The sequence below is a fragment of the Labrus bergylta genome, chromosome 15, assembly GCF_963930695.1.
Source record: "Labrus bergylta chromosome 15, fLabBer1.1, whole genome shotgun sequence".
Classification (NCBI taxonomy): Eukaryota; Metazoa; Chordata; class Actinopteri; order Labriformes; family Labridae; genus Labrus; species Labrus bergylta.
This window is the reverse complement of record NC_089209.1, coordinates 25,386,377-25,409,656: the sequence shown is the minus strand read 5'-3', so window position 1 is coordinate 25,409,656 and position 23,280 is coordinate 25,386,377. Positions and strand designations below refer to the sequence as shown.

General features: G+C 41.9%; 2 protein-coding genes across 2 annotated transcripts in view; both read right to left on the bottom strand.

The window, feature by feature from the left end:
* Positions 1–80: 80 nt before the first annotated feature.
* Positions 81–18,606, bottom strand: tube1 (tubulin, epsilon 1). The gene is made up of 12 exons (XM_020636685.3): positions 18,423–18,606; positions 18,189–18,262; positions 15,928–15,980; positions 15,778–15,835; positions 15,440–15,555; positions 13,082–13,203; positions 10,703–10,890; positions 9,440–9,612; positions 7,820–7,960; positions 4,693–4,833; positions 2,968–3,142; positions 81–2,013 (listed from the first exon to the last, which is right to left on the bottom strand). The coding sequence occupies exons 1-12, from the start codon at positions 18,445–18,447 to the stop codon at positions 1,855–1,857; spliced, it is 1,425 nt and encodes a 474-aa protein (XP_020492341.2). The 5' UTR covers positions 18,448–18,606; the 3' UTR covers positions 81–1,854.
* Positions 18,607–20,571: 1,965 nt separating this feature from the next.
* lama4 (laminin, alpha 4) overlaps positions 20,572–23,280 on the bottom strand; it is a 39,575-nt gene continuing 36,866 nt past the window's right edge. Inside the window, exons 37-40 of the mRNA XM_020636676.3 lie at positions 22,945–23,072; positions 22,742–22,835; positions 21,278–21,397; positions 20,572–21,197 (exon numbers count right to left, since the gene is read on the bottom strand). Coding sequence (XP_020492332.2) covers positions 21,052–21,197; positions 21,278–21,397; positions 22,742–22,835; positions 22,945–23,072 — 488 coding nt within the window. The 3' untranslated portion in view covers positions 20,572–21,051. The remainder of the gene's footprint in view (positions 21,198–21,277; positions 21,398–22,741; positions 22,836–22,944; positions 23,073–23,280) is intronic.

The window sequence follows — 23,280 nt, the reverse complement described above, 5'->3', positions numbered from 1 at the left end:
ACCCAAGCCCTTCCAGAGAGGGGGTGTGGTCAGACACAGCTCATTTACATATTTAAAGGTACAGACACAGAAACAGCCTGTTCTGAGCAGGGCTGAAATAGAGGGGTTTATAGACATGATCAAATACAGGATCAGAGTGGATTTAGAACAAGAAACTTCACACACATGTTTTGAGGAGCTCTGAGACTTATTTAAAGTAATGGAGGATAATATGAGACCTTTAAAGTTCTCCTCAGTGTTGGTGACGTGCCTCAAGAAACCACAAGACTCGAACTGAAACTACAAAACCTCATTCAATAAGAAAGAAAGGCGGCAAGATATTTCATGAAAGTTTGAAGCTTTTCTTTTTAATGAACTATTTTCTAAGGACATGATCGTGCAATAACGTTAAGTCATGTGGCCAGTGCATTAGCGGAAATGGCAGATGTACCGTAAAATCTGGATGCAAGTCGCACCGGAATATAAGCGCAAACTCACACTAGGCAAAGGTGCCCGTACTGTACTCAAGCACCATGCCCCCCTCCCCATTCCAGGACTAACCAGGGTCTGAGCATGGTTATCTCTTGTACATAACGTTGCAATTCAACACATGCATGGCTTTATGTGATCATGAAGCATGCTTAGTTTACAAGACAGGCTGAAGAAAGAATAGATAAAAGGGACGCTCGGTGGAGCCCATGTTCGCACATCGAAGAACAACACAGAGAACATGAAACTTTACAGACTTTGTGGCTTATTTTGATCAGATACAGCCAGAGCATACTATTTCTCGATAATGGAGGCGGGGGCAGATTATACTTAATCTCCACGTTGTGTACCCGTGCTTCTGCTCATGTATGAACTGTACCGTGCCGAAGAACACCTCTTCCAACGATGCCAGGACTAAGGAAGTGTACCGTGATTGACCATGGTATGGAGCAATCACAGTAGTCAAACAAACTGGACTTTAGGGGTGAAGCGTGCTTGGGAACGGTACAGATTGCCTTATGTGAGTGCGCCCTAAAACGCAGCCTTGTCTGAGGGTCACCCTGAGGGGGTAAAGGTTTAAACTGTCCTCGTGCGTGACACTTTTCATTGTGTTCAGCAAAGTTGACAACGTGCAGTTTCTGTGCAGCTCTTGCAGCACCATCTGTTTTCACCATGTGGAGTTTACAATCCTGACGACTACAGCAGGACACAAGTTCAGCTCTCAGCCTCATGGTAGTGCTGATACTTGAGGAGTACGGAGCCACAGCCCGGGACCAACAGCCCCTTCCCACCTCCGCTGGTCACTTGTTGTCTTTAATTGAGGAGTCTTTTCAATCAAGCCAGCGCTCCACAAGGTTGATTTACTTCACCGTATACCAGCTTTCTTTTTAAAAGCACAATAATGACCTTATGAGGGAGAAAAGTTGTTAACATGGCGCCCTCAGACTGATCTGTGTTCAGCATCAGGTGGCGTGCACTGGGTGACGGCTGCACATGTAGGCATGACGTTGCATGTCTCAGTATTTTGTACAGGTGTATTAGTGGCACAGGGATATAAGGTGCAGCCTGTTGTTCAGATGTAAAAGTGCGTCTAATCTCCAGATTTTACGGTAATTCATGACCAAAACCTCCTAATGGTCACCTACATGTTATATCAGGTTCTAAAACATATTGAGTGAAACTCTTGTAATGTGACATGTTGTTCCTGAAAATGTTGAATCAGGTCATAAATTAGACAATAATGAGATATAAATTATAAAGGTATGTACAAACATTTTGGTTGTGTTGTGTCATTCTTTAAAAAACAATGATTATCACTTTGCAAGCAGACAGAGAACACACAAACACAAACCCACACACACCCACACGTTAACATCAGAGCATCCTTCATCTGGCGATGTCGAGTCTGGGTGCATCAGGCACGAGTCTCCCCTTGGTGGCGTCCAGCTGATTGTATTCTTCGATCAGTGAGTCGAGGGAGCTGACGGCCTCTGAGAAGAACTCCTGCTCCATCCCATCAACGTGCAGGTAGTGGTGCAGGTGAGCCTTCAAAGAGCAGAAAGACAACAATATGATGTCAGGCTTTAAGAGGGAAAACAAACACAAGAAAGAACACACACAGCTGGTAATAAGAAATATTACTGTTGGAATGAAAAAAAGTAAAGTTCAGAATACAAGTCACACTGGGAAATAAGAAGCAGAGAGAAAAAATGTTTGAACTGTCTTCTTGCGTGACAATTTCTAATAACCTCAGCCAAGTCGACAGCATGCAGTTTATGTGCAGCTGTGTAGCTCTAAAGTCTGTTTTCAGTTTGCCAGGGTTGCATTCCTACTAGCTGCAGTAAAGTAGTCCAGCTCTCAGCCTGCGGGGAAAGATGTGATCCTTTATGATAAACCGCAACCCAAATTTCTGATATTTTTCAACCAATTGGATTTGTTTATTTTGGAACAAGACGGTACACAAACATGTTTTAAAAGCTCATGATAAACTTTATGACCCAATTTTTCTAGGCACACTTTCGCAACCCACTGAAAATGACTCCTCACTCATGGCCCACTTTTGGGTCCCAACCCACCAGTTGAGTACCAGTGGTTTAAAGAGCACTCCAAAAGCTGTGGATATATATTACATGTATAGTTCAAAATATCAAAACAGATGAGTTATAAAAACAGTGTGTGCTCATGAGGACAATAACTAATCAGACCTGTTTCATGTTTTGAACCAGGCTGTAAACTCATTAATTTACTGGCTTTTTTGAATGGGTGTGTATGTGACTTCCTGTGCTTCTGCAGCCAGCCTCTAGTGGACACTCGAACTTCAGCATGAGCTTCATTTTTCAACACTGGAGGTTGCATGCTTTGTTCAGTCACACCTCATTCTTCTGGACTCTGAATGAATAAAGCTCTGACCCCTTGACACACTCACACATGAAAATCAGATGTTTTTTAAATTAACTCTTTCTGAAGGAGAGTCCTAAACCTTGAATGACTTAAGAGCACCTTCTTCCTGTAGAGCTTGGTGAAGCGCTCCCTCAGCTCGATGAACGTGGGCTTTACACAGGTGTTGTTGGCGAGAGCTAACAGCGAGTGGGAGTGACCCACAGGAGGGACCGAACACAGGCCCGTCTTCCAGCCCTCCTGGTTCCACGAGACAAAGGGCAGCGAAGGCTTCAGTCTGGAGACGGGACATAACTGATGGTTAATGGGGCCCTAAAGAGGAAAACTTTACCTTTAAAGAATGCTACAAATTGATCAGAATCATTCAAAACTGAAACGGTAACACCACTGTTTGTATTATAACTGCTGTCTTATGACTGACACATTTTGTAGAAAACATGGATAACTGTACAAGAAGAGGAATGACTTCAAGATTTCAACATGACATTTTCTTTTCTTATTCATCATTATTTTTAAAGATAATTAGGCTACTAATGGATGTATGTGGGGATGTGTTGTTTAACAAGCTTTCTAACGTGTAAAGTCAAGCTTAAACTTTGAGTGATTTCAGGACCATTAAGACCCACATTTAGAGTTGTGGGACTAACTCTGAAGTCATCGCTCGCCAAACGTCGTGCAGTGAACACTGAGGCCGATCAGCTGCTCCTGACCGGCATGTTTGAGGTTCTGGTTGTATGAGTGCAAACACTCCCTCAGTGAGAGCCGAGATACGAGCTGATTGTGTCTGCACAAACTGACAGGAAAACACCATGACAACAGCAGACATGCCTGTTTAAACGGTCTCCCCCCTCAGATAATGGCAGGAAATATCTGCGGACATCTAGTTGACCGGGAACATTTTTTATGAATTAGCTGCTTATCATCAGACTGTGTGAGATAGAGAGTGGAAGACATTTGTATTCAATGTTTGATATCCTTAAATTAAAAAAAATTAAAAAATCAGGTCATACAGTGTGAGCACATTAATGGTGAGCTCTGGTCGTGCGATGTAAATGTTCCAGTCGTAAGGTGTGAGCTAACATTCTACTACAACTTTTTTTTTTCAAAGATTTATTTTTGGACTCTTGTGTCTTTAATGGAGAGATAGGACAGTGGTTAGAGTCAGAAAGGAGGACCACAGCCTCCACACATGGGGCACGCGCACTAACCACTGAGCCACTACACCACCAGCGTCCCTCCACCACGACTTTTATACAATTGTACAGTGTACGTCCGGCTTTAGAGAAAAGAGATGAGAAGAATTTTTGAACCAACTTCATTCTGCTTTTATGCTTTAAAAATATTGAAAGGGTTCATCTCTCCTCGGATTAGCAGCTCTTTAATGTAACACAAATATAACAAACATCCTGTTAACTTTTTCTGTTTTATGAAGAAAAGAAAAAAAGACGTGTGCCCTAAAGAAACTTTTGGCAGCTAATATTTCTGTCCTTTCCTACCCCCCTTCTCCTCCCTCCTTTCCCTTCCTATATACCATGGTCACGTCCAAATATGCGCTCTCACAGCAGCGTCTGTCTCACTTTCCCCTCCACTTTGCGCCACAGAAAAACAAGGTCTGCAGGGAGAGCGCTGAAGGGAGGGCAGCGGAGAGGTGGGTGCTGAATGGACCAGTCATGAATCACTGCCGTCAGGGCTAAATGGGGGTACTTATTTGGGAGGCAGAGAGTGAAGGTCATCTCTGGGCCCCTGTCAGGAGGAGGGGGGTTACTGAGTTGTGGGGGATGTTTTGATTTAGATGGAGAGAGAGAGGGAGGATGGTGCTGTGCTTACCTCTCGATGTTCCTGCGGAGGTCAGACACCTGCACGTTGCCCCTTACCATGAGGGCGCAGGCCAGGTAGAGGCTGTGCTTCGGGTCGGCTCGGATCAGCTGGTGGTCTTTACTGAAGGCGTCACTGAACATCTGATCAAGTCTAGACGGGGAATTAAGAGGACACAGACATGTTATAAGAAAAGAAAATGACAGTCCTAGTTGAGGCTTCAGAATCAGGATCAGAATATAAAGTCTACATTATTAATCTTGAAGGGTCTTGAAGGGATTCAGGACCCTCAAGTAGGACCGGCTGGTCGTGTATTCAGGGGTCAACATGTATAAGAAAGAAGTGTTTTATACCTTTATTTACTCTACACGTTCTGCTGAGCAGGCAAGACACCCTTAAGCAACACCCTGCTTTGCATTCAAACACTTACAGATATTCATGCTGAGAGTTTGCCCAGTGAGACCCCCACTCTTTTTAAACCAATAAGCAGCTCCTCTGGAGAAGACGAGGTCTATACGGTTCAAACACAGGATACTTTCATGGCAGCTAGATTTAGGGAGGAGGAGGGAGGAGGGAAGAGGGAGGAGGTGGTTGGCGGATCAAATGCTGTTTTCCTGTCAGAAGCCTGCAGCTCCATGAATTCTGGTTCATATTAAAGTTGGGACTGACTTTTTTCCATTTGGGGGTCTTAAGGGGCTAAGGACCAATGAGTGCACATTCTTGAGGAGGATTCAGTCAGTCAGCAGAGAAGCATGCTGTAACAGCAGCAAAATAAAAGAATCCTCACAGAGTTAGACCTTTTTACTAAGTTCATAATTAGGGCTGTTACTTTTAAATGAATTACATTTGTTGTTATCATGTGAATTGGAAACCAAAAATTTCAAAGCTTTATCTATTCTCAAAAGGACACTGAGGTTTCCCTCATTTCCAACGCCGTCGAGATTACAAGAAAAGTAAAACAAGCAAAACACAACATACACTCAGAATCAGTGACAAATACCAATGAGATCCATTAAAACAGTTACAATTTAGAAAACAGTGTCCAGAAATCAAATTCCTAAACTCTGGAAGAGAGGGAAGGACTCTGATCTTTAGAGTTTGCTGGAGGGCGTTCCCCGAGTTTGGGGCATCAAAAGAAAATGCTGATTTACCAAGTTCAGTAAAAGCTCGAGGAACTTTAAGAACGAGCCAATCAGAAGAACGGGTCACGTAGGTGCCCAAATTCCACTCCAACAGGTCTGTGATCTAAGGTGGAAGAGCCTTAAAGATATATAAAAACCAGCGTTTGCTGCGCCTCTCTTCAAGAAAAGGCCAACTGACCCTCTTAAACAGGTCACAGTGATGAGTGTCAAATCCATCAGCAGTTATAAACCTGAGGGCGAAGTGATAGACGGCGTCCAAAGGCTTCAGAGTTGAAGCTGCAGCATGTCTATAAATGACATCGCCGTAATCCATCACTGATAAGAACAGCTTCAAAAATCCTTTTTCTGCATGATAACCGAAAACTTGATTTGTTTCTGTACAAAAAGCCAATTTTCTGTCGCAACTTGGAGAAAAGAGTTTTTACATGGAACTTAAAAGTGAGTCCCTCATCGAGCCACATGCTAAGATATTTATACTCATATACTCTCGATGTCTGAGCAATTTAAAGAAGATTAGCATACAGTCTCATAATCGTTAACTTGACAGAATCTGCAGAACAATACAAAACAGTGTCGTCTGCATAGAGATGAAATGAAAATGTAGGTCACGTTTGTTTAATGTTTGTCCTGTCTTAAGGTGAGAGTACTTTACTCCATGTTTTGAATTCAGCTGTGCATTTGTTTTGAAATTAAGTAAGGACCTTCTGGTGGATGGAGGGTTAGGACATGAACTGAGGGCGCACTCACACTAGGCCCAGTTGTCCTATACTGTGCTTTAGCGATACTTTGAACTCGTCAGCTGAGCTGTCTGAGAGTTTGTTAAAGTGAAATGAGACATTCAAAGATGCAGCAGCGTCCTTCTTTTACATCACTGAGACTACAGGGAGACACTGAGGACCACTATCTACGGTAAGCCTAAAGGGACAAAATAATGAGATTAATCAGGATTAAAGAAAACGTACTGCATTCATTTCAGACTTTAACTGATTGTGAGTAACTAGTTATGCTGACAGCCCTAACAATGATCATTTTTCTTAATAGAAACCAGCGTTACATTTGTGTCTTTGAAGTCACTGTTTTCATTGTAGCTCACAAATGTTGTTAATCTACCGCTGCCACACCTGGATCATTTTTGTTAAAACGTGTTGTGTAAGCTCCAAACTAAACCTGACTGAGACAGTGAGAGAGCAGTAAATCCTTTGTCCTTTGTGTTTCTGGCTTTGAAAAGAGACCAAGTAGAAAATGTATTTTTAACATTCTGACATAAAGGTCTTACTCTGGGGATCCAGTTTTATGATATTCTCAGATTCCTAATCACAATTCTATTAAATTTGACAGATTTGATTTGATTTATTTACGTTTTTATCTTATTGTCCGGCTGATTGTAAAACATGAATGTCTTGTCAGTGAGACTTGAAAGGTAGAGTCAGCAGCTTACAGACTATATACTAATTTAACGATCAATCATCACTTATCCATACACGTGTGGTGGTGACTGTCTGCAGAGACTCTGTCCTGTGACTGGATCTTTATGTTTTGTTTTGTTTTGTTTTGGTTGATGCAGAGTTGGTCTGCTTTCTGTTGGACAGGCAGGTGACAAACACCAGCGATTAGCTTGTGCTAACGTGTCGTTGCTTGCAGTGTAGGTACAAGCAGTAAACGTACACACTAAAGTCCTGGAGTGAGTGTGAGCTTCTGGGGGTGATAAAACCAGGAGGAGGGGCAACAGTTTGAATGTTGCGTTTACAAACTGCAACAAACATTTGAACTGACTGCACCTTTAAGATCCAGTGCACATGTTTTGTTTTTTTCCCACCCTCTAACCAGTAAGGTTATTGATGGCGGGGGGATCCCCTCTCATTCATCACTAATGTCAACATGACACCCGTGTTGAGGGGATGATGGAGTTCATGTGAGCTCACTACTCGGAGCTCTGTGGGACACCAAACAACTGTGAGAGAAAAAAATAGCTGCAGTGACAGTGAGAGCGCAGTCACCTTCTGGTGGGGACACTGACATCTGCCAGCGTGTAGAGAGGCGTGAGGCTCGGTACCAGGTAGTGTAGATGAGGAAACGGGACCAGGTTCATGGCGATCTCATTCAGATCCATGTTGAGTGATCCCTCAAAGCGAGCTGAGCTGAGACACAGGGAAGTTAGAGTGACACATAAGAGAACTGAAGAGGCGCACTGCAAAAACTCAAATCTTAGCGCAGTAATCAAAGTGTCGTTCTTAAGCCACATTTACACCACAAGTCCAAATACAAATCTTATATTAAGTTATTACAAGCGAGAAATAAGGCCTAGATTGTTTTAATGGATCTAACGTCTCATATCAATAAACTAAATGAATATTTTAGCTTATTAGCAGATTTAACATATTACGAGCATTTCATTTTTTGTGCTTGTAATATCTCAAAATAAAATGTTGATCTGGACTAGTCAGGTAAATATGACTAATAAAACGTATTATGAGATATCTGTCTGGAAATGAGATAAACACACTTCCTAAGATTTGAGTTTCTGCAGTGTAAGTGAAACTTATGAAGTACTGATTTTACAGTAAAAGACCCTCCCCCCTTTTGCAATACATTCACAGACTCTACATGATCAGTTCCTCACTGTGAGTGACAGTTTTTTTATTACAGCATGTTTCCTCCATCATTAAAGTTGCCTGGATGGCTATAAGGCCTGTGCTGATTGGTTAACCTGGTCCTCAGCTAAAAAAAAGTCAAGCTAAATTTACAGTCGAGCAGTGGCGTCCTGCTGGCAGCAATGAAATCCTCCCTGAAATACACCAGCTGCCCTCTCAGTCCTCCAGTCTTCCTGTGAGGTCAGACGAGGTGAGCTGATTTATTTACCGAGGCTAGCTTCTCCGCTGATAAAGCAGCTCATGATGATAAACCCGGCTGACAGAGTTCGGTCTGACGGAAACTTTGGATGAGAAAGAACTGAGCTCATTGGTATATTATGTGGTATTATAAATATTCTGTTTAAGTGCCTTCAATAAAAATGTATTAAGTTGGAGGTTGGAAGTCTTTGATGAAAAGATGTAGAATCAAGAGTCAAAAAAAACAACAGGACTTAAACCATCGACGTATGTTTAACAGTGATACTGTTAGAGCCCGACTGATTCGATCAACCAGCCGATATTATTGTCTGATATTAGCTTATCCAGTGACTATCGGTATCGGTTAATCTTATCTCAGATATGCGCCAATATTACTAGATTTATTCATCAGTCAAACAGCATTTAATTTGAGTTTCAGTGTATTACACTAGCAGTTCTCTGTCACCAGCAGAGGGTGCTATATGGATTACAACAAACATTATCACTCTCAGGTGATGTCAGGCGGTAATGCACGCACATAAGCAGTTACTTTCCAGTTGAGTGACCATTTTGTCTTCTTTAAATATCTTTTCCACAAGTGTTTGATAACTGAATTTGAGGGATCATCACAATAAATGTGTTTATCTATATCTATCTATCTCTACAGATCGAAGATAGATCTAAGAAAGATATCGGCTGATTTATCTGTTTCAGATTTTTTCTCTCCCCAATATTGTTATTGTTATCAGCCCCAAAAGTCCCACATGGGTCAGACCTGAGATACTTTACCTGGTGATGTTGAGCAACAGGTTAGCCACGATGTTGTTCATGGCGTCAAAGGGCTTCTCTGCCCCGCTGAGCCCCCCCTGCCCTGAGATGACTGAGCTGTCCGTCTTGATCACAGAGCCCGGCTTTCCAATGTGAGACATTTGTTTTATCTTGTTCACAATGTCGACCAACGACTGCAGGAGGAGAAGGGGGGGGGGGGGGGGGGAAGTATTAAATCTGGGGTCTCTTTTATAAAACAGAGCGTAGAATCCATACTACGAGTGTACGTATACAAGTCAAGACCACACTAACCAAGACTAAGACATACCCGAGTCCAGAGTGCTCCAAGACAAGACTAAGATATTCAGGGATCAAGGCTGAGTCAAGACCAAGACCAAGACCATAAATATAAATGAAAAATCATCATCTTGTTCACAGGGGGCGTGTCACTCACTTAGAGCGTGACACAGGGAAGGTTGAGTCTGTAACCGGGGGATACAAATCTAATCATGATGAAGTTATAATGAAGTTTTTTGTTCTTTTAGAAAGAGGCTTTTTCCTTCTAATCACAGTGATATATATAGACTATCAGTGGTGGTCTTGTTTTAAAATCTGGAGGGCGCCTGGTCTGAAAACGAGACAAGGCTGCGTAAAAATGATTTAGATTCCGAGACCAGACTGAGAGCTTCAAAAAGTGGTTTCGATACAAGTATTGAGACCAAGACTGATTTTGAATACCACAACACTAACGTACAACAAAAACCTGAAGGTGTACGGTAAAAATGACTCATATTTGTAAAACAGGCGTACGCACAGCTGTGATGTCCCCTTTTTAAATCACAGCCCACATGAAAATGTGCGCCCGAGGATCAGCTCCATACACCGCCCTCTACACGCCCACATTCAACCTTACACGGTCAATGCAAAGTTCATCATGAATAAAAATGCATACAAACGAGTGGGCTGATCAAAGGTCTTCAGCGCTGGATCATTAGCCAGATTCAGGACGGAGAAAATAAACGTTCATGCAGTCGTCCTGCAGCGGCAACACATCATTATGAACGAGTATATCTTCAGTGTTTGTATGTTTTAAGGACCCACACGATAGATAGTTGTCATAATGCTCATGTCAGTCAACACTCCATGACATTATTCATCAAAAGCTTGATCGATGAACATAAATTTTACCAGTCAGGTTTATAGATCACAAACTTAGTGGTGATCTCAGTCTGTGCAGTCAGCAGGTTCGTTTGCAGAGAGACGGACTATTAAACCTGCACAGACCTGGTTTTCAACAGGAAGCACACAGTCAGCGTGCTCCGTCAGCTCCCTCATGGCCAGGATGCTGTTGTACGGAGACGTGATGACATCATCCTCTGCAGACGGATAGATGGAGGTGACGATCCGACACACCTCGGGGAACTCCTCCTCCAGCAGACCCAGCACTCTTGTACCCAGGCCTGAGCCCGTTCCTAACATTCAAAAACAATGGATTCACTTTCTGTTGTGGAAATGATACAAACTTACATTGGTGTTTTTTTAACGGTGTTTCAAATTTCACTTTTCAAGGTGAATGCTGCCCCCTGCTGGTTGAGAGTATAAAGTGAAAGGAAGTCGATGAAATTAAAATCTCAAATGTTATGAAGTTCAACCTGGAAGATGTCCGTCATATTCGACCTTCTCTGACTTCACAGCAGGCAAAATCTAACATGTACACAAAGATTTAATTCTCACATAACATCTGGTTTTACATCCTGGTCACATACGACAGCGAGCTCGTTAAAGAGCCCATATTCTGCCCTTTTTGGGGTTCGTGTATTTAATCTATGTAACTACTTTTGTACGTTCACAATAGCTGAAGTCCGAAAAAAGTGTCTGTTTTCATGTACTGCTCCTCCTTGCTCCCTCTACGCTCTGAGTCTGTCAGCTACGCTCTGCTGAGCCCACACTGTTAGACCCCACGTGGGTCAAGTCTGCTCTGATTGGTCTGCCGATCCGCTCTGTCGTTATTGGTCAGTTGCTCAGCACGGTTCTCGGAAAATGCCCGCCTCTTTTACCATATTGGGAATGCAGCCACTGGCTCCGTCCGAGCGGAGCATAAACATTAGCACTTAGCACTACTGTGCTACCGCAGGCTACGGCATATCGTGGGCGTGCTACAGAAGTTAACGGGCGTGCAACATGAGCTGCAGGGCTTGCCACAACGAGCCAATGGGCTTAGATCAGTGATCTCACACTGACAATGACGTCGGACTGACAAATTTTTATCAAGGGGGGCTAGAACTGAGCGTTACATGCAGCTAATGCTACAGCTAACAGGAGGACGTAGGAGAAGCTGCGTTTCAACATAGATGTGCCTAAACATGCACAGTACACATGGAAAACACACTAAAGGGCATATAAAACCAGAAAAAGCTGAATATGGGACCTTTAAAACAGATCAAGTCAACATTTTGGACACCAGATCTCATCATTTACACTACTGCAATATCATTAGTTAGAATAAGATTTCTTGTTTTTAAAGTTTGAATGGGCTACCCCTTCACCTTTACATTATTTTATCCAGAAAAAAGCTAACAACAGGATAAATAGCAGAGCACAAACTGGAGGACACTGTAATGTACCGAGGTGTAGAACTGAAGGTAGTCTGGGTCGCCCGTGGACAAGCGGTTAGTGCGCACACCCCAGGTTTGAATCCACTCTCTCTCTCCCTGATTTCTGACTTTATCTGCTGTCCTGTCTCTAAAATAAAGGAATGAAAAGCCCTAAAGATAAACCTTTAGAACTGAAGTTAGTCAGAAGGTGGCGTCTGTTAAATGACCAGCACATATCAGGGATTGAGACGACTACTTCACCTTTCAAAGAAAACTCACATTGGTAAAAACAAACATATAATATGTGTCCTCCACTTCATGGTGTCCGTTCTCGGGAGCTTCTGGATCATCCTGCGTTTTGAATGAGCTCATTGTCAGTGTGTCTGTTATTTCTTATGTGACTGATGTGTCCATTCTGTTTGTCAAACTGTCGGTGAGTTCTTCTGTGAGCTGTCCAGAAGACTGTAAATTGGTTTTACGTTATTGTCAGTAACTGTCTGAGGACTACGGATGAAGTTAAGCTTTTGTGCTAATTCCGGTATATTTACATCGTTGTGTACTGAACATGTTGTTTAATGTACACTGTCCTAATTCAATGTGTCTCTGCTTCTTATTTATGTCTGCAAACATGTTTATTTAGAGACGCTCCCATTATTTTACTTTAAAACCCTTATTGGCTGATACCAATGTTTGCTTCTATCATTGTGTACCTTTAATTTGTTGTTTTGCGAGTGATCAGTTTGAATTTTCTCTCCAGTGTCCAGAGCATCCAGACTGAGATGACACTGTAACAAAAATCTGATTTGGGCTGTCAGATATGCTGCGTTCCATTGTACTCGGAACTCGGGGGAAAAAAAATGACCTCTGACTCAGTAAAGTTCAATGCAGCAGCTATTCAAGTCGGAATTTCAAATCAGAAACTATAGGGCAAACACTAACAGGTAAGCAGAATGATCGTTCGTCAATTATTAACTCAGATTGGATGTCAGAAAAACCGACACGGAATTATCGTCTTCCGACTTGCAATTGAACGCAGCATATGAACAAGGTCAACAAATATGCGGCTTACCTCCTCCCATGGAGTGGATGAGAAAGAAGCACTGCAGACAGTCACAGTGTTCTGCTGCCTTCCTCAGCTTGTCCACGATCTGCTCCCTGTAGGCTGAGCCGTACGTCATGTGTCCAACGGCCCTGAAGAACAAGCAGCACGTCGTTCATATTCTGAGCTACATGTATTGATTCATCTTCATTTATTTAAACATTAATTAACCAGGAGAGAAACTCATTAAGATTAAAAATCTCTTGGTCAAGAGTGTCCTGGCAGAGTACCACACACACATACAAATACAAAAAAAAGACCCTATTAGACATTAACAGACATAATTAACTCATTTAAATATGCAAATGTTTGTTAAGAAGATCGTTCAAAAGATAATACAGTGGTCTCCTCTCAGGCAGCAAGTCCTGGAGCACGCAAATCACTGAAGCCAAATTTATTTTGGTGCAAAGGAACGTTTCAACACACTGCGTCTTCCTTCCTCAGAGTCCAAACCAGGAAGACGCAGTGCCTCCAGTGGTTTGTATGCTCCAGTACTTTCTTTGGATCCTGCCTGAGAGAAGGAGTCCACTGAATTATATTTCTACGGTCCTTCTCTGAGAGCAGCAGCCTCTGTTTGTGGAGCATCTGAAAAGTTTCCTTGTAGTTTGTTAACATCGCCCACAAACATATCAGGGAGATCATCTACATCCAGATGTGTCCGCCTCCAAGTCATTTAACTTCCTCTTAAAAGCATCCAATCAGAGCAGCTCGTTAAACCTCAGCTCTTTTTGTGATTGGTTCAAAGTAAAGGGAGCAGCAAACTGAAACACCTTTTTCCCCAGTTCACTTCTGACTTTTGGAACAGACGGTAAGAAAAGATGCTGAGTTCATGTTTAAAGTTGGAGCTGAACAACTGGTCTGTTTGAATGGGGCTTTAATTTTCACTGGAGGAATGTAAAAGCTTTTGGGGGGCTCTGCCCGACATCCTCGTCATCCTCGTCATCCTCCTTTTGGTATCATGCAAACAGCTCTCCACTCCTAAAAACTCCACCCCTAACTAAACTAAACTCCATTGTGAAGTTCACCACACTCACTGGTGATCTGGTTTGTCTTTTAAACAGAATTTCAAAAAATACATATTTTGTAGTCCAAATGACCAACAGGTTCTAAGAAAAAACTACCTCAAGTCGATCGCTTACAACAGTTGCAGCTATTACAACAAAACAGCTGGATGGCTGCAACTTCCTTCTTGGGTTTAAAATACCTGATCAGACTACGGCAATGAGTATACTTCGTCGGCCTCGTCAATCGTCCTCAGAAATTAACGCTATTCGTTCGCACTACTAACAGTATAAGGTTGTAATACTGAAGAAGCCAGAAATGACATCGGAGACACCAGAAAGCTACAACAACAACAGCAAAAAGTTAATAGATCAAACCTGCAACTACCCACACTAAGACGTGTCATTGCCGTTGCATAGCAACAAACATGCATGCCAAAATAGCTGGTGACAGATCATCTCTACATCGTCTGATTTTATGAGGTGCTCCCTCTAGAGGAATCCTCCAGTAACACGCGTTGTACATCAGTAAGTGTGTGAACATTTACGTTCACGACGCAGCAGGTTGTTTACATGTACGCGTGTTTGAAAAGAAAGAATATTTGAGCCTGAAGGGTTTCTAACATCACTACAGAAAGGAACTGTAGATATAGGTCACTATATTTTATCAGAATTTTAGACTTAGACTTATTTTAGACTTTGTGGTTTGAAATGATTATTAGTGCTCATGAGGGTTTGGGTCTTTGTAGAGAATATAACAAGGAGTAAGGTCTTCTACCTGCTAATACTAATAAAGATTGATTGATAATTGGACGAAACACCAGAGGGGAGGGTCCCTCTTGGTAACCCCGGTGATGTCCGGGCTCTGGCTGCCCATCAGTCTACATGGTCGAGATGTGGGGGGGCTGAGGGTGCCGTTTGGTAGGGTAGGTAGTATCAGCGTTGTCACTACCTGGATCTTACATGTATTGATCCTGAGTCTGTTAAAGCTGGCAACGCTGTTTGGGTTGCCATGGTGACTAAGGGCCATAGGGTAGGTTCTGTAACTTATCAGAGGAGCATGGTGCCATCATCAGGATCAGGGGGGTCTTCACTGAGACTTCAAAGTACTTCAAATGGACTTGTTTCGCCAGAAGATCACATTATAGATATACTAACAGCGTGTCCTATGGAAGCAGTCTATAGGACCATTACAAAACGTATTAACCCTTTCAGTTATTTGGACCCCAACATGTGTTCCAATAGGGCCCAGCTACACAAAACATTGATTTGTAACAGTTGCCCCCGGCCATGTGAGCTGACGTCCTGTGGTTCGTCTGTCTCTCACCAGTTGTTGCCTGAACCCGACACGTCTGTGAGGAGCTGCGTGCTGTCGAAAACTTCTCTCAACGGGCCCTGTAGGATCTCATTGACCACACCCTCCTCCATGTCCACCAGCACCGCCTGTGGATTCAAATATGCAATTATGAGGCCAGCACGTATATTGCATTGCTCTTTGACCCCCCCCCGGTCTTCATTCCATAAATCCTTTTTGTAACCTTAACCAATGAATGCCAAAGCTTTCGACACAGAATCCCCTGCCTGACCTTGACCCTGACTCTGAAGTGTTACATCTGGGAAGCCTACAAGATGAAAAACTGTTTCCTGGTAAAGGCGAGAACTTACCCTGGCCTTCAGATGTTGGATCCTCCCACCAACACAGCAGGATCCCCCGTCACGTTTCCTAGAAAAGCCCAGCATATAGAAAATCGTCAACATAAAGAGGACTATTTTAAGGAGGAACAGGAATAAGTGGTTAAAAACAGAAGAGATTACCTTGAGTCCACGTTTCGGAAAAAACTACTGAGGGCCTCATCGTACACTCCTTTCTGATGAGGAAAAAAACAAAGATGTGTTACAAGGGATGAGTTTACTGTAGATGTGACCATAAAAAAAGTCTGTTTTCAACCAATAATGTGTGTGAGATTATCTTCCAGGGCTGCACCTGAGATATATTTCATCAAACTGTATTTGATTATAAGTTACAGTTAAAAAAATGTTTTGTCTTTATTGCCAGAAACCAACATAAGATATCATTTTAAAACACTCGGCAAAAGATTTTAAAAAACTGTGCTTGATGATGGAAATGATGGATCGTTCATGAAGTTCTGTCCGAGGAATAACTTTCATCTGTTCGACGTGTATCCCACTGAAAGGCGCTAGATGTCCAACAGAACAGGGACAAACCGATTTAAAGGCAGGGATGGTTTATTTTTTCGAAAGCTAGTATTATTTAAAAGTAGCATTCCCTCAGTGCTCAGTCTACACCTCCTCCCCTCTGTGCTCCCTAAAAGGCCACGCCCCTCACTTACATGCTCATCTCTTACATTGTGTATAATCCGTCATCCATGTCTCATTCAGCAGTAAGTAAACTCACAGTATAAACTCCGTCATCGGTGATGCTCTTTGAGTGTGGGTTAGTGCATGTAAGGGGTAGAGAATGAGCAGGGAGGCGTGTGATTGGTTCATCAGATTGGTCCCTCATGGCAGACATTGGTTGAAGTTTTTACAGACTTATAACTGCTACAGATGACAGATTTTCTTTGTTCCTGTTTCAGTGAACATGAATTATTAATTTCTGTCAGGACCTAAAGACAATTTCAACCAAGATCTTAAAAAGTGGATCTGGAGGAAATGACCAACCCTGCCTTTAAGGACAGTTTCTTTCCCAGAGCCACAACCACACTGAACTCAAACATGCACTGACCCTCCAATGCATCACCCTTCCTCTCTTATTCACCTACTTATACTTTTGCAATAATATCCATCCATCACTGCTTTTTTTCCGATCGCAGGGGGCTGGAGCTGATTTCAGCTGTCACTGGGTGAGAGGCGGAGTTACACCCTGAACTAGTCACCAGTCAATCACAGTACTGACATATAGAGTCAGACAACCAGCCACTCACATTCACATTTAGGAGCAATTTAGAGTCACTAATTAACCTAACGAGCATGTGTTTGGACTGTGGGAGGAAGACGGAGTACCCGGAGAGAACCCACACATGCAAACTCCACACAGAGAGACTCCTGTCAGATGGGGATTCAAACCAGGAACCTCCTCACTGTGAGGCAACCGCACTAACCACTGAACCACTGAACCACTGAACCACCGTGCAGCCCACTGTGTATTATATATATATTTATTCATTTACCTACTTCTATTCATACACTTTCCACCTGAGCGTCAGAGCATACATAGATTTTTACCTTTATCATATTTTTCTAAAGCAGAAAAAACATTTCTTACCGTTGTAATATTTACATTTCTGACTGTGCAATTAACTTATATTCTTCATTTGTGGCAAACTACTTTTGACTGTGTAATATACGTACATCATTTGCTGTAAATATTTTCTACACAGACATCGTCCCTCTCTTCTTTCTAACTGATGACTGAGAAGAAGGTAATACATAGTAAGAGTTCTTTTTGAATATGTTCCTATATAACACCCCTTTTATAACAGCTATAACTTCAACTTCAACCTTCAACTAGCAATTGAGAGTCATGGTAAAATGCAGTGAACGTGTACGTTAAGGACATTTCAAATTGTCTTGTACTGCAGTCCTTTAAAACATGCAGTGTTATAGTGTAAACAGATGTGTGGTGAGCTGAATGTGTTTGACTCAGCTTTCTACATCAGTGTGTTGTGTGTATTTGGAACAAACATCCTGCAGAAACATTTATTTTAAGAGCTGTCATTGCTTTTCTTTCTTCATCTGTGAGTGTGTGTTCATGTACAGTTGGTGTATGGTCCTGTGTGAGCCCTCAAGTAGAAACAGGTGTGTGTGTGTGTGTGTGTGTGTGTGTGTGTGTGTGTGTGTGTGTGTGTGTGTGTGTGTCAGTGTTGTATGGGATGATGCAGAGTCCTTTTATAAATGTGTTTGGATTTCATGTGTTTTTAAACCTATTTGTTATATTTCTGTTCTGATATTATATTGTGTTTGTTTATTTCTGTCTTCTGTAAAGCATATTGAGTTCACATGTGTATTAAATGTGCTGAAAGCAATACAAATAAAATATAACATTTGACACTTACTTTATTGACATGGGCATGTTCCCGTAAAGCAAGATCCCAAAACCTGCAGCCGACCTGGTTTCCACACTGTCCCACTGGAGAACACGGATTTAAACATTAGACAGCATAACTGAATAAATAAATATTATACAATTTATAGCTGAAATCTCAAAATCAAGCACAACACTTCCTGTTATTGTTTTTCTTTTCTTTTAACGTTACTGTTTAATCAGTTATCTCAGTAGTTTTACTCACCTTGGACGACGACTGACTGTGTCATTGCAGCAGGAACACAAATATATTCCCATAAAGGTGACCTATATCATATTTAATCTTCACATCTTTCCCGCATTTACCCGTCAAAACGAGTTTAAAAAAAACTTTTTGAACGCTTCTTCAGACTGGCGCACTCACTTTGTTTGGTCGAGCTTTGATGACGTATCACCATGGAGACGGTGTAGCTGTGTGTCTCGAGAGCGAGCTGCAGCCCCTGGCCTGACTGTAGGACAGGAGCATACGACAGGAGTGATTATCAAAAGGTTTTTTCCGGAAACAAATCTTAACAAGGCCAATTCAAATGTATGGTAAAACTACAATAAAATAATTTAATGACAAATTTTTAATCAACGTAAATTGCGAACTTAAAAAAAACTTAAGGCATTACATTTACAGTCTGTGCCTCACCCACAGTAAGCGTAATTATTTTTGATTAAACGTTAAATTTTTTAACTTTTATAATTATTCATCAGTGTTACCAAGTCAAATCCTTTTAAATTAAATTTAAAAAAAAGATATTAATCCCTGAGACTGTTATTCGTCTACTCTGGAAATGTGTACACTTACATACTCGTAAGATATTTGTAGATTTATTTTACATAGCCTATCATTATTTGTAGTTTTAAACTTATTTTGGAAAATGTGTGGTTTTTTTTTTGGTCACTTGAATTTCAATGTGAATACATATTTTATTATAAATCTCATATTATTTCTAGCAAAGTGAAGGGAGCTCAAATTCACACTTTTAATAGTTTAAATTATTTTTTTAAGATTTCATAAATTATGTTTTTAAATCTAAACTGATATATATATATATACATATATATATGAAAATATTCTAGGCTATACTGTATATTATAATATTCTAAAATATTGTAATTCATCTCCAAATAATCCTAGAAAAAGGACTTGAGCTTGTTAATGATTCCACTTGCCATACTTTTCTCTTATTTTACTATTTTAATTATGTAAATACATATTCTTTATGATGCATTGTGATGAGTATCCACTGGGACCATAGACTGTAAATATTACTGACTGGGACTGATGATTTGTGTAACATGAGCGCCCTCTGCTGGAGCTCCTGCAGGCTTGAGCGGTGCAGCCCTCTGTGTCGTTGCCTGTCTGCACTATGCTGTATCCCTGATAAGTTAGTGTTTAGCTCCCCTAAAAGTACTCATAAATAAGTGCTCAATTATTTTTTTATATATTTTAGCAATGTTGGAGCTTATTACTACAACAGTGGCTGTGAGAGGCCCTTTACTGTATATGTTTCTGTTGTTATCAGAATAAACGGCGTTCTGGTGCCAAAAGTAAAAGTTTATGGCTAAATCATTAAACAACGCAAGAGGGAGTACACAAATGTTACATTTACATCGTGCTTTTCTGATCTCCTGACTACTCAAAGCACTTTCACACTGCAGGTCACACCTACACATTCACACACTGATGGTATAGGTTACTTTGTAAAGTGACCATCAGTTTTATCATATCCATTCAGACGCTGACGACGAAGCAGCGGGAGCAACTTGTGGGTCAGTGTCTGGACCATCGGACATGTGGCTGCCAACCTTCGATCTTAAAAATGAAGGCAATGTGGAAGAGCAAAATCTTGCAGTTTGTCGAGTGTCTGCTTGAGGCTGGCTCCAGGAACCCCTGAAGTCAAACACAACAGCAGGAAAAAAAACAGTTTTTACAGCATAAATAAACATGTTTACAGCCTGGTACAAAAAACGAAATAGGACTGATAAGTTAGTGTCATCATGGACACACACTGTTCGGGAGTGATTTTTTTTTTAACGGCTCCGTTTTGATTTCATGAAGGATATGTGTTATCCATAGTTAGGCACGTAGCTGACATGATTGACAGGTGGGTGCAATGTAACAGTTTGTCAAGAGGCTTAAAACTTGCCTCAGCTTCGGCTCTCAGCCTGTCGATGTCGTTAGGCTGAGACAGCATTACCAGCATGGTGGCTGCTGCCGTTAATACTTCGGAGCCCCCTGCAGTAACAGCTGACTGAAATCACTCAGGCTTGGTCCTTTTATATTTACAGTCTATATCGTGGCTTCAGGAGCTGGGGATTGAACCCCCAGCCTTCCGGTTAAGAGATGACCAAAAACAATAAGATGGTTGTAAAATACTTTTTATTCATCAGAAATAAAAGAGTTAAAAAGAGACAGTTCTGAACATGGTTTTGTATAAAACCTGTGATGCTGAGATTATAAAGCTGGCTCGTGGAGCATAACTTGCACCAGTAGAGCGATCAAATCTGTCTTTCATATTGTTCACTGTAAAATGTTTCTAAGCAGAAGAAACGGATAAACTGTAGGCCCCTTCGGCTGGCTCATAACCTTTACTTTCATCACATTTTAATTCTCCGGTTGTGAGTTTCTTTCCTTTAGGTGTTTCTTTTTAATTTGGACAATTTGGTCATATTTTTTGCATGCAACACTTTCATGTAAAACAACAAAGAAGAATGAATCAGAATAAAAGACAAGAAGACAAACATCAGACGAAGAGTGACACTTCTCTTAATGGGTATGTTTAGCACAAAGAGAGTTGTTTAATGTATTTTGGTCAGTGCTATGTTTGGGGTTCAGGATGTTGTCATGCTGCGGGACACGCTCCAACGCCGACTGCTCCGCTGACCAGCACAGCTTTACTGAAGCTCACTTGGTTGTTGTCGATGGTCAGGTTCCTCATGCAGCCCACGTAGGGCCTCCTGGTGGAGAGGCTCTCCGGGAGGACGAGGTCTGAGAGAAGGGAAAGAGGAGCACAAGATGAGCGTAAAGAACTGTTGGCATGAGAGTAAAGAAATGTGGTCATTTCTAACCTGGAGCTCCACCGATGAACACCGGCTTCTTGAAGTCTAAGGCGCTGGGGTTCAGGGGTCCCATCACATGGTTGACTTCAGAGTCCACAACCAGCTGGATAATATTGGCATCTCGGATCACTGAGATAATGCAGGACAGGAATGGAAATGTTAATTTTCTCAGCTTTTCATTGTACATATTAAAGGAGCAATCAGTAAGATATCTATTGAATGAAATGATATCTGATCAGACATTAATGAAACATGCTATGTTGAAGTGCTGGCTTCTCTGACAACAATGCAGCAGCCAGTATGTCCTCCTTCTAACTTTAGATTCTGCTCCTGAATGCTCTGGATTTGTTTGGACCAGAGAAGGTAGGTGGTTTTAAGACACCCCCACACGGCCGTTTTGGACGCCCCTCGGTTTGCCAGATATGAGAGCAGTTATCAGGTCAACAGGTGTTGCAGTGATGGAAGCGGGCAAGAGAAGTGGTTCAGATAGAAGTGATTGTACCCGACCTAAAAAGCCTCTGCATGTTTCTAATAAGCTCCACGAGCAGAAACGTGCTCAAACTAGGATCAATGTTGGAGATGATTTTGAAAAATGGAGAGAGGTTAGAACACAGAAAGGTTTACAGACCCATGCAGAGCTGGATAAACACTGAAGCTACAGTGTCCAAGAAATGGTAACCTATCAGGGGAATTCTCGTATATTTGAACTAAGGCTACAAAAAATATGGCGAATAAAAATATTAATGTTTTAATTTGATGTTTGTTGTGAAGAAAATGAAATCGTTAAGTACAATCTAGCAATACAGGTGTATTAAATCAATACCACATCAACATTTCATACCCATGTGACCCTGTTATCCACCTATGTCTGTGCGCATGTGTCTGGGTGGTGGAGCGAGGGAAGAGAGAGAGAACGGAAGTGAGTGTATGTATTCAGTTTAACGATGTGTGAGTAACGTTGTTGATGCCGGGGACAGAACAGAGAAACGAGTTAACAGTTGCTGTAAGAGCAAAGTGGATGAGCAGTTTGAGCTCTGTGTGTGAGAAAAAAATTCTCCGACTCCTGAAGAAACAAGCCGTACTCTCTTTGTCTGCTAGAGGCTGCTCGGTGAAAGTGATGGGGATTAGCCCCAAAGTCAAGAGCTAAAACTCCCAATAAGTGTCGCCTGTGCGCTCTAACCACTGTCAGTGCCGAAGCAGGAAAGGTTAACAGTAATCCCAAAATAAACATCAAAACAATAACCCAAACACCCAAAATATAACCCTTTTCATACCATAACCTTACAAATGACACTTTAATTTTATTCAAGGCTCCTTATTTTTTAAAGTTATAAAAATAATGGATGACCCTCCAGAAAAGACGTCAAATAAGACCAATACATTATAGTCATTGAAGCCCCCTTCAGCCTTCCAGTGTTTTCCTCTTGATGTGTCTCTTTACGGTCTTTCAGGGTATTAAATCTGAACTCTCACCGGTGATTTTGTGCCAGTTGCCATCACACAAACCCTGTTTGGGTGACACCTTTGTGCTGAGCTCATCCGACCCGTCCTTGACTACGATCCCCACCTGAGAACAAGCACGATGGTTTTATTTAAACATTGTGATTGGATGATGCATTCCTTATAACATGGCCTCAATGTGTGAAGCCTGCTGCATCGCCATGTCAGTGACAAACCTTTCCTTGATGGAGGTACAAAGTGAAATTGCCCTCTGCTGTCGGCACATGCAGTAGCACCCCAGATGCCACACGGGGGCGTACCTCCATCACCAACTGGAACTTCAGCCCGAGGCTGAATGATTCATCTGATGGAGAGAAGCAGAAAGAGAGAGAGGTAGATAGAGTGAGTGCTGGTGCCTTATCTGCTCCGGGCCTCACCTTTTCAACACATTAATCAGACGTGATTCTCAGCGGTGCATGTACGTGTGAAATTACTGGACTGGTCCAGCAGCTGCAGCCGAGTTCCCAAGTTCTTTTGGGGCCTTACCCTCCTCTCTTTCCAGTTTCCAGAGT

Bases quoted from the DNA above. Each gene is read 5' to 3' on its own strand.
- tube1 (XM_020636685.3), bottom strand. From the start codon at position 18,447: ATGACACAGTCAGTCGTCGTCCAAG. The intron at 18,263-18,422 runs GTGAGTAAAACT...CGTGTTCTCCAG, and splicing joins ACAGTCAGTCGTCGTCCAAG to TGGGACAGTGTGGAAACCAG. The intron at 15,836-15,927 runs GTAATCTCTTCT...GGGCTTTTCTAG, and splicing joins TTCCGAAACGTGGACTCAAG to GAAACGTGACGGGGGATCCT.